This window comes from Acyrthosiphon pisum, chromosome A1 (genome assembly GCF_005508785.2).
Source record: "Acyrthosiphon pisum isolate AL4f chromosome A1, pea_aphid_22Mar2018_4r6ur, whole genome shotgun sequence".
Classification (NCBI taxonomy): Eukaryota; Metazoa; Arthropoda; class Insecta; order Hemiptera; family Aphididae; genus Acyrthosiphon; species Acyrthosiphon pisum.
Window position 1 is genome coordinate 23663364 of NC_042494.1, and position 11589 is coordinate 23674952.

Consider the following 11589-nt stretch of genomic DNA (forward strand, 5'->3'; position numbering starts at 1 on the left):
TTTTTAATAATTAAATGAAAAAAACAAAAAATATCCTAATGTTCTGAAACTGATAACTTTAATTTTATTTATGTTATCCAAATAATAAAAACGCTACGACGCACAGATAAAGTTGTTTCCCAAGCGTTGTGGAATTTTGGTAATTCTACCATAAGGCATAAATACTGAGTGAGACGTGAGTGGTTCTATCCCGCGCAAAACAGTATTTTGTTATGTTGTACATTTTGTAAGACGGAGACAACGCATACAGGTATAGCGTCCTCTTAATTGTTAATTGTATAAAATATATATTGTAAACAAAATAAAAATAAAAATATGAACACAATATTATGTACACGTCATTTAGTCATTATATATTGTGTACACGTAAGTTATAAGTCAAAAACTATAAGTCTTAGGTATATACATACTAAAATATTATCTGTTATCTAAATATATCATACTACCTACCACCTGTTTTGTATTAACTTATTATATTATTATTTATATAGTTGTGTAATTTTTGTATACATTTTAGTATGTATATAACTAAGACTGATGTTTTTTGTCTTATAACTTATAAGTTATAACACATTAACACGATATATCGTGACGTAATATACATAATATTGTGTTCATATTTATATTTCTGGGCTTTTTTTCTGCGATTCGTATCGGTCAATTGGCATATCAGCGTACACGATAACGTACGTATATAGAAAATAAAAAATACAGAACAATCAAACATTCACAATTATAGTTCACCACCGATGGGAGTAAATTAAATATACTTTCAAAGTAAAATTAATTAAATTCATCATTTGAAAAAACAAAATATACATTTACCAAGTATCAATTTTATTTTATAGTTCTCGATTGATCCATAATATCGGAGCCTCCAAAATTTCAAAGACTCGGGGAAATGTAGATATTTATGTACTGTGCAGCCACGGTAGCTACTGGAATGGTCACCACCACATAAGGCACATGTTGGATGGTTGCTCTTTGATATTGGTGTAAGGTTAGGTTGGATGCATATGCGAAACTAGGGTTAAAATTCTGGGGAGGGGGCTACACCACCTAACAAAATTATTAATTTAAAATAACTCCAAGTTGGCTTATATCTAGATCAATTAGGAATATTTTTGGGTGGTTATATCTGATGAAATTAATTCTGTATGAATTTGTAGTAATTAATTGTGGCTTTTATTTTTAGATTATCATAGTACCCTTCACTTGCACAAGTGTTGTGTTCCAAACAGTTTTGTTAGGTCTTTAGTAAGACAAAGTCTATGAAGTTTTCTATATTTTTTTCGAATATTGGTAAAGGTAGTGGGACAGGTTTGTTTTGAACGCTTTCGGGTTTGGTGTTTGTGGTGGGTTTTGTCTGTCGACATTTTATTGTATAGTAATTTTCGTTAAAAGCGAGGGCTGAGTACTTATTTGTGAAGACTGAATACAAAGCTGGGCTTGTTTTTTTATGATTCATGTGAACTATTGTTGAGGATACCTGTTACCGACGTCTTGATTAACGTTGTGGTTTGAAAATCGCTTGTTTTCATTTCCATAGAAACTCGTTTTCAAACTGATAGTTTGAAGAGTTATTTTATCTAAAGTGTAACAAATTTATTATATTATCCGTGTATTTAAAACCGTTTTAACTTCGCCATGTAAACGTAGTTACGTATATAGGTAGGTATACGAGTTATGACGTCAAAGAACCGAACGTTGGGTTTCGCGCCCGCGTTATAATTTTTTCTCTTCCACGACCGGTTAGTTCCCGGCGACGGCGTTGAATCGCACGAGACACGAAGTCGACGAGGCGTTTTTTATCAGTGGTTTTGTCCTTGAGCGCGCGTGTACCGTGTTTTCATTGAAAACTGTTTTCATCGTTCTTTCTCCGACACTGCAGCTATATAGGTACCTGCAGAGTGCAGATACACAAGTATACTATAATACAACTCTCCGTCGTGGGTTTCGTGCCGTGTTTTTATTATTATTATTATCATCATTGTTATTAATCTGTTATTATTATTTTCGATTCCGTGTTGGTTGTCAACGCGTCGTCGTCGTCCTATTCGGTTTGTATTTTCGCAGTGACGCAGAGTGTCTGTTGTACACCTCGAATAGTTTTGCCGCCGATTTGTTCGCAACGACCGCCGTTGACGGTGCGCGCAGTTTCCGAACAGTTGAAACCCTGAAAACGGCCCCGCGAGACGTGTTGCCCGTGTCTCTTGGGGCGGTTGCCCTGTGCTCTCAGCACCGTGTGTGTTTGGCATATTAGTTATTAAGTCCGCTCTCACGTAGCTCCACTCCGCGGCGCCTTACTCCCCCAACCGCAACTCGTGGTCACCGCTCCCGGAAACCTAAATTATTGAACCTGCTTAAGGACCGGATCATTCACGATGAGTGTCGACACGTACGGACCGAGTTCCCAGAACTTGACATTCTTGGAGACCGAAGAGGCCGATATGATTGGCGCAGATACCCAGGGCAGCGAGTTTGAGTTTACTGATTTCACATTGCCGTCCCAGAGCCAACCGCCAATGTCTCAATTGGACTCGTCGTCGTCAACCCATAGAGTATGAACGATAATCACCCCATTTATGACAAAAATTTTATATTTTTACAAATTATTGTTTTATTTTTTATGTATTTTTTCTACATCTGCCTATTTTGCATTTACAGATGCAATTGCTGAGCAATAAAACTGATAAAGATGACACTAATGTCATCACGGTCACTAAGAAAATTGGTGAACTGCAGTTTGAGGACGAAGAAGAAGATTCATTTTTTACAAAAGTAATATTTTTGAGTATTTTTGTCTATTTAACCCCCAAGACAAGTTAATTTTAGCATTATATAAAATTAAATGTATTGAAAACAGAAGAAACCTAATTTTATTTACGTTTTTTTTTATGTACTCTAATGTATCCATGGTTTAAAATCATTATTTACCTACATATTTAATTCAACCAATCAGTTATGTAAAAATTATAATTTATTTTATACTCGATTTTATACTTGTTTAAAAGTATTGTTTATACTCTATTCAGGTTAAGATTGAATCAGTTTCGCAGACATAGACTGCACCTTCAATCGCTATACGTTTTATCGTTGTTTGACAATCACTGGTGGCAGCCATTGATCATCTATACTCGCTGTCATCAGTGCTCCAGCCGTGTATATGCTCGTAGTGGGGGCATTTAGTGGTGGGGATGCACTGACGAGATGAGTTTTGGTCGGCCGAGTGGTTAATCTTAACCTAAATAGAGTATAGTTTTTTAACATAATTAATGAATAATACAAGTTAAAATGATAATTTAAACTAAATGCTTCTTATAAGAATTTATTAAATTTAAAAATAATATCAAATGAAAAACCAATGCTCTTATACACACATACATCACATTTTACTATGGAACTACATAATATAATATTATTTCGTATATTATGTAAAATAACTCATCAATTTTAATTAAGATTTATTGATGATTATTTAAAAATAGTTATGTATAATATACAGGTGTAACAGAAAGTCATGACAAATAAAATATTTAAAATTGATAACTGTTAAATGGAGGGATTGAAAACATTTTTTTTTGTTTTTGTTTATTGAATTAAAAAACATTGTTTTCGTTTAACTTTTTTGATTATTATGTTTTTGATAAACGTTTTTTTTTCTATATTGTTTCCAAATAACGTTTTTGATAATTTTGTTTTTAGTTTTTTTTTTTAATATTTATATTCTTATAACATAATTTATAATAGTAACGGGAAATATAGGAAAGCTCTTTAAAGTTAAAATTAATTATTCTTAAATTCTTAATATATTTGGTCAGGAAATTCCCGAAAATAATATTTTGAAAAAAGTTATTTCTTCAAATTAATTTATTCCAAAAATAAATAATATTTCAAAAAAATTTAAGAAAATAAACTACTTTACTTAAACAAACGTTTTTACCATTAATTAACCAATTATTATTTAACCCAATTTGTAAATTTGGTTCTAAGAAAAATATTGATTATAAAAACATTTATCTAAGTCACATTGTTTATTTCTTATAATTTTTTTAAATATCTAAATGTATTGAGTTAAAACTTATTAATTGACAATATCTTAACAAGTAGCTACTTATTTAAAAATTCACATAAAATATAATTTAAAAAAAGTTTATACATTTTGAATTAAAAATTTAATTTTTAATAATTGGATCAACTTTACTTAACAGAAAATATTGTAATAACTGAACTACATGACTTAAATAAATGTTTTTACAGTCATAATTTTTAAAAAACATATTTATAAATTGGCTATTCTAAATTTTTCTAAAAAAAAAAAATGTATATCAGATTTAAAAGTGTTTATTTTTACTATTAAAAATATAAATAAAAAGGTGCTAGGTACTATAAATGTAACAAAAGTGTCTGTAAATTATAAATATAAAAAAAAATAATTAAAACCATTGATTCAAACAAGTTATTTCATTTGTCGTGTCTTCCTGTTACACTCCGTATAATATATTATATATTATTTAAAGTCTGCACTAAAAATATTTTTTTTAACCAGTTTCTTATTTATTGAGATTAATGAGTTCCTATTATTATTATCTTAGGTTAAGAAAACTTTAACAGTATTTAAAATTAATAAGTAATAACTATCTAATAATATTAGGTACCTTATCTAGTAATAATGATATTTACCTAATAATATATTTATAATATTGATTTAATAATATTTAGGAATTGCCATATTATGCATGCAAATATTGTGGTATTCATGATCCCGGATGTGTAGTCATGTGTAATATTTGCAAAAAATGGTTTTGTAATGGTCGTGGGAATACTTCTGGATCACATATTATTAATCATTTGGTTCGGGCCAAACATAAGGAGGTAACATTGCATAAAGATGGTCCATTAGGTGAAACTGTATTGGAGTGTTATTCGTGTGGTGTAAAAAATGTATTTGTGCTTGGATTCATACCCGCCAAAGCAGATTCAGTTGTCATATTGCTATGCAGACAACCATGTTCCACACAAAACGCTTTAAAAGATATGAACTGGTAATACTAATCATTACAAGTTATCATCATGAGATAATATTTAAAATGTTTTTTTTTATCAATTTCTTAGGGACCAAGAACAATGGAAACCATTGATTGCTGATCGTTGTTTTTTGACTTGGCTTGTTAAAGTACCAAATGAAACTGATCAGTTGCGTTCTAGACATGTCAGTGCTACTCAAATCGCTAAGCTTGAAGAATTATGGAAAGATAATAATGAGGCAACAATTAATGATCTTGACAAACCAGGTGTAGATGAAGAGCCGCAAATTGTTTTACTTAGATACGAAGATGGATTTCAATATCAAAACGTATTTGGACCATTGGTAAAATTAGAAGCAGACTATGATAAACGTTTGAAAGAATCCCAGACTCAAGAAAACATTACTGTACGCTGGGATGTTGGATTAAATAAAAAGGCTATTGCCTATTTCCATCTAGCCAAGACTGATGGTGATATGCGTTTGATGCACGGTGACGAACTGCGTTTGAGATTGACTGGTGAAAATCCTTGGGCAGGAATTGGTCATGTTATTAAAATACCTGATAATTATGGAGAAGACGTTGGTTTAGAATTGAAAATTAACAATGGTGTACCAACTGAAATAACATCAAATTATGTGGTAGATTTTATATGGAAATCTACATCTTTCGACAGGTAAGTTTAGAAGAAGTTAAATATTTGGTAAAATATACCAGTCAGTAGTCACTCTTTATTTAGTAATAAATCTTGTATTTTTAATTATTTAGAATGCAGTGTTCATTGAAAAGATTTGCTACAGATGAATCATCAGTGTCATCATATATATATCATAGACTACTTGGGCATGAGTTTGATGATTTAATGTTCAGGTCACACATGCCAAAACATTTCTCGGCGCCAAACTTACCAGATTTAAACAGATCACAAGTAATTAATTGATACTTGAAAATGTTAATTTTCTGCTCTCTGACCATACTCATAATATATTTGGTAATGTTGATCATAGGTTTATGCAGTTAAGCATGCTGTACAACGGCCTTTGTCTTTAATCCAAGGACCCCCAGGAACCGGTAAAACTGTGACTTCTGCTACAATTGTTTACCAATTAGTGAAAATTAATGGTGGACCAGTATTGGTATGTGCTCCTTCAAATATTGCAGTGGATCAACTAACAGAAAAAATTCATAGAACTGGCTTAAAAGTATGATGTCTATATTAGTGTTGATATAAGTTTTCATTAATATAATTTATTTTAGGTTGTCCGTGTGTGTGCAAAATCTCGTGAAGCTATTGATTCTCCAGTTTCGTTTTTAGCTCTTCATAACCAGGTCCGGAAGATGTCATGGTAATTGATTTTATTATATTTTTAGTGTTATGAATTTGTATGTACTAATTTTATCTTCTTTTTTAAGCAACGTTGAGCTTCAAAAGTTTCAACAGTTGAAAGATGAGACTGGTGAATTGTCAATGGCCGATGAAAAGAGGTATCGTGCTCTGAAGAAAGCAGCTGAACGAGAATTACTCAAAGCTGCAGATGTTATTTGCACTACCTGTGTTGGAGCTGGTGATCCGCGTTTAGTACGATTTAAATTTCATTCTATCTTGATAGATGAAAGCATGCAAGCTACAGAGCCCGAGTGTATGGTACCAGTTGTGCTTGGAGTAAAACAGGTAATTAAAATAATTATTTCTTTTTTATTATTTTATTTATTTGTTTCTTTTTAGTTAATTTTGGTTGGAGACCATTGCCAACTTGGACCTGTGGTAATGTGTAAAAAAGCTGCTAGAGCTGGATTGAGTCAATCTCTTTTTGAGCGTCTTGTAGTTTTGGGTATTCGTCCATTCCGGTTGGAAGTTCAGTATAGAATGCATCCAGAATTATCACGGTTCCCTTCAAATTTCTTCTATGAAGGTTCATTGCAAAATGGAGTTTGTGCTGGTAATAACATCTATCATATTACCAATACTGTAGTATGTTAATTTATTATTATTCTGTGTATGTAGATGATAGAAAGCTAAGTAAAATTGAGTTTCCCTGGCCAGTAGCAGATAAACCAATGTTATTTTACGTGACACAAGGCCAAGAAGAAATAGCAGGTTCAGGAACGTCATATTTGAATAGAACAGAAGCTGCTAATGTTGAAAAAATTGCCACTAGGTTTTTGAGATGTGGTGTAAAACCTGATCAAATAGGAATTATCACTCCATATGAAGGACAACGTGCATACTTGGTAAGCTAAATTCATATAATAAGTTTATTAAAAGGACGCTACACCGTTATTTGTTGTCTCCTTCTTAAACAGCGTAACATAGCAAATTTACAATTAGCAGATCACGTTTAGCTTCATTAGTTTAAAAATTAAAGTGAATTATGTGTTTGTATGTGGTTTATTTTACGATAGTTCAATTTTTTAGTTAGTTATTCATTTATAATATAGCGTAAATTAAAAATGCAAATAACTTACTTAAAAATTGAATTATCGTAAAAAACTAGAATACAAACACAGATTATGTTTTTACCATAAAATTTCATAATAGGTCAACTAACTCAAATTTCTATACTAACGGAGTTAAATGTGATCTGATGAGCGTACTTTGGTTATGCACTTGTAAGTTGGAGACAAAAAATATCTGTGTAGCATCCCCATAATGATCTATTATTTATTAATATTATGTAATAATGTAAAAATACTTATTTAGGTGCAATACATGCAATATCAAGCTCCCCTTCCAGCTAAAGTATATCAAGAAATCGAAATAGCTAGTGTTGACGCATTTCAGGGTCGGGAAAAAGATTTGATTATTATGTCATGTGTGCGTTCCAACGAACACCAGGGAATTGGTTTTCTCAACGATCCCAGACGATTAAATGTAGCTCTAACTAGAGCTAAATATGGCATATTGATTGTTGGGAATCCAAAAGTTTTATCAAAAGTATATAAAATAATTTACTCATTGTTTTTCTTTGTAGCTAATTTGAATTTTATTTTAGCAACAATTATGGAATCATTTGTTGAATTACTATAAAGCAAACAATGTATTGGTAGAAGGACCATTGAATAATTTGAAAGAGTCTCTTATTCAATTATCTAAACCCAAACAGTTGGTGAATGCAGCTAATCCAGGATCACATTTCATGACAACTCACATGTATGATGCTCGTGAAGCTTTGATCCCTGGCAGTGTTTATGATCGTAGCAATCAAGGAAATGTACCTAATAGTCATGGTACACCACAATATTTTCCAAGACCAGGACCAGGTACTATAAATTATCTTTCAGTTCATCTTATGTTTATATAATAATAAATTCATGGTTAATACCTATAATCTTAAAAAATATTGTGTTCATAGGTCCTGCTGTTGGAATGGGTTTGGATTTATATACTCGTAATCATGATCCATTAACGTTCATCACACCAGATTCTAGATCTCAACCACAGATTGGTGGGATACCCGTTGGCATGGTGATGAATATGAATTCAATGGCTCCTAGATTCTTTAATCAACAATCTGTTCAAAGTAAGTTTATCTATTAAGTATATTCTAAATATATTCAATCCACTAGTATTCTTATTTTTTTTGTAAATGGTAGTGATGGGCACTTCCGAATAGTTTTATTCATGGACCGAATAGTAAAAACTATCGAATAAACAACCGATAGTTTTATTTGTGGACTGAATACTAAAAACTATCGAATAAACAACCGATTATTGACAAATATTAATAAAATAATTAATAGTTAATACCAGATAACAATAAGTGTGATAAGCGCGTGCTAAGACATTGTGATCCTATAGAACTATCGATTTTTTATTTGAATGGTAAAATTGATAGATTTTATTCGAATGAAAATGTCGATAGTTTTTATTCGAATGAAAATGTCGATAGTTTTCAATCGAATGAAAACTATTCAATAGTATTGTAAAACAATCGATTGACTAGATAGTTACAAACAATCGAATATGTTAATAGTTTTCATTCGATAGTGCCCAACACTAGTAAATGGTACCTTTGTCATTTAAAGTAGACCTAGGGATTGGGTTGGCGAGCAACTGAGATAATCTCAGTGGGTTTACCCGTACAGTAGCTGTTGATGTAAACAAACGTTAGAAATGCTAAAACTATGTGGGCCAATACTTTGCCTATCCGTTGCTGGTTGTACGATCTAGTTAAATATACATTTTTATATAGATCGCCAGAATGTACGTACTAATAACCGTCTGCCAATGACTAGTGGTCGCCTGAAGACTAAACCAAATCAGAAAAATCAAAAATCAAATGGAATCAGTGCTTCGCCACTCAGCCAAGCAATTACTCAAGATGTTTCTCAGCCATACAGTCAGAACATGTCACAGGTATTTTTTTTGAACCCACTTAGGTATATCAAAAAATTCTATTGTGTTTTAACTTTTAATTGTATTTTTCAGAGTATGTCTCAACCTGGGTTCAGTCTTTCGCAACCTGGACTATCTCAGCCTGATCTATCCCAGGATAGTTACATGATGGGCGAGTTTCATTCGCAAATGGATGGATTACTCTCACAAGATTCAACATATCAAGGCGACCGTACTGTCACGTCGTTTTACAATCCACCGAATACATTGTACTCTCAGGTAAATCAACTTGCTTTATCAGTGATAATATTGGATCACTATTATGAGATCATGTTTTATTCTAATTTTATTATTATGCAGCAACCATATTGAAGATATATTTTACAATGGACAAGTACATCCAATAAGCACGTGGGAGCGTCTTGTTGGTGCTGATATATCAACAGAAAAAAGAATATTTTTATTATTGAGCGTCGTTTGCAGACATCATGAACAACAAATGTTAGCACATTAAGTGTTTGTGGGAAAAAAACACAAAAGGCTTAGATGAACATTTACAATTGATTTTATATAACTATTGTATGTGGAGAATAATACATGTTAAGAATTACACTATTGAAATGTTTTGGAGAAAACAAGGTTTTTGCATGTTAGTTGTTTAACATATTTACTTATTTTTTTTTTGTTTATTTATTTTATTGACACGTATGTATTTACAGTCTATTTTTTTACTTTGAGTTCAAAAAGATATGTTCAAGCCTTTCTATTGCTATCAACATTTGAAGTTCTTAAATTAAAGCAGTATGCCCAATAATAATACTAAACATTATAGTTCTGTTAACTAATTCTATCATTTAATTGTGTATCAACAGTTTTATCACAAATTTGATGTCAACAGAATAACATTTTTAACCTTGTCTACATTTTCTTATAATAATAATAATAATGATTTTTATTTCTGAGTTCAATACAATTGCGTTCAGTGGTTTTTTAATACTAACAAATATGGACAGACTATTTTGATATATCTGTTTTTGTTTGTTTTTTCATAAAAGTAAAAAAAACAAATTGTGGTTTATTTGGAGATAAATGAAAAAGTAAATTTTTACTTTCCTTGGTTTTAATAGTTAATCTGTCACTATAGTTATGGGATTATATTATTTTAATTTCAAGCAGTTGTGGGATTGACTTGAATAATTTAAAAATGTCAATTGATTATTTTTTATCAGTTCAATCAATTCAATTTTTTCAATTTTTATCATATATTTTTTGATGTCAATTATTAGTTGGGTTACACCTCATGGTAAAAATAGTTAAGGTGAAGTACATGGAGTAATAATTTTTTTTTTTATTAAAAAATATAAATTCTATAATTATCACATATTATTATATTATAATGTATACTCTACCAAATTTATTACTGAGTTTTATGATTAGTTATCGTCTTCTGGTCTTCACAATGATTGTGAAGTAAAATCTATTTTAATCAAGCATAAGAAAGGAAAGTCATTTTATATGTCGATTGTATTAATATTAAATATTGAGTGTGAATTGTGATAGTACATTTCATGTTTCATAATATTCTCCCATTATTTTAATGCAAGTTTTGTTTTCTTATTTATTTTTTCTGTTCCAATTATTATACATTAATATTTTAACCGTTATTTGTGCATTAACGAAAAACAAAATTCAACATTAGTTTATTAATTTAGATTTGTAAACTTAAATTTAAAAATGTATTAGTTGATGACATTTTGTGATGTATTTTATAAAGGAAATAATATTATGTAAGTAAATGAAGATTGTTGTTGAGGATAATTTCTATTTTAGGTAATAGGTATTGGACATTGGTATATAATATAGGTACCTAATACATTTTACTTATAGTTATAAACATATTCATTACAATTATGATTTATTATAAATTAATTTGATTATAATAGTACATTGTATGCACTTTAGGTGACAAGTTTATTTTATGTCTTAGAAATAATTACTTATTTTATGGGTTGGTTATGTTATGACTTATGATTAATTTGAATAAAATTCAAGTTGTACCTATGAAAAATTGAAGTAAAATGTTTCGATTTTATAACTTGTATGGATATGTCTAAGTAATTACGTTTAACATTATATAAATATGTATAGTATTAATTTTCAGACTTAATATTAAGTTGTTGAAGCAGTAAAATACTTAGTAACTTGTGTCTAGTATTTTATAGTGAG

General features: G+C 30.4%; 1 protein-coding gene across 1 annotated transcript; it reads left to right on the forward strand.

Annotated features, from left to right (window-relative positions):
* The first annotated feature begins 1843 nt into the window (after nucleotides 1-1843).
* On the forward strand, nucleotides 1844-10702 carry LOC100569716 (regulator of nonsense transcripts 1). Its single transcript, XM_003243969.4, has 16 exons — nucleotides 1844-2561; nucleotides 2668-2781; nucleotides 4723-5045; nucleotides 5116-5703; nucleotides 5796-5955; nucleotides 6035-6229; nucleotides 6285-6373; nucleotides 6441-6699; nucleotides 6754-6967; nucleotides 7033-7259; nucleotides 7729-7962; nucleotides 8021-8288; nucleotides 8381-8548; nucleotides 9221-9384; nucleotides 9457-9642; nucleotides 9724-10702. Exons 1-16 carry the CDS (start codon nucleotides 2385-2387, stop codon nucleotides 9733-9735), a joined length of 3378 nt encoding a protein of 1125 aa, XP_003244017.1. The 5' UTR covers nucleotides 1844-2384; the 3' UTR covers nucleotides 9736-10702.
* The last annotated feature ends 887 nt before the right edge of the window (nucleotides 10703-11589 follow it).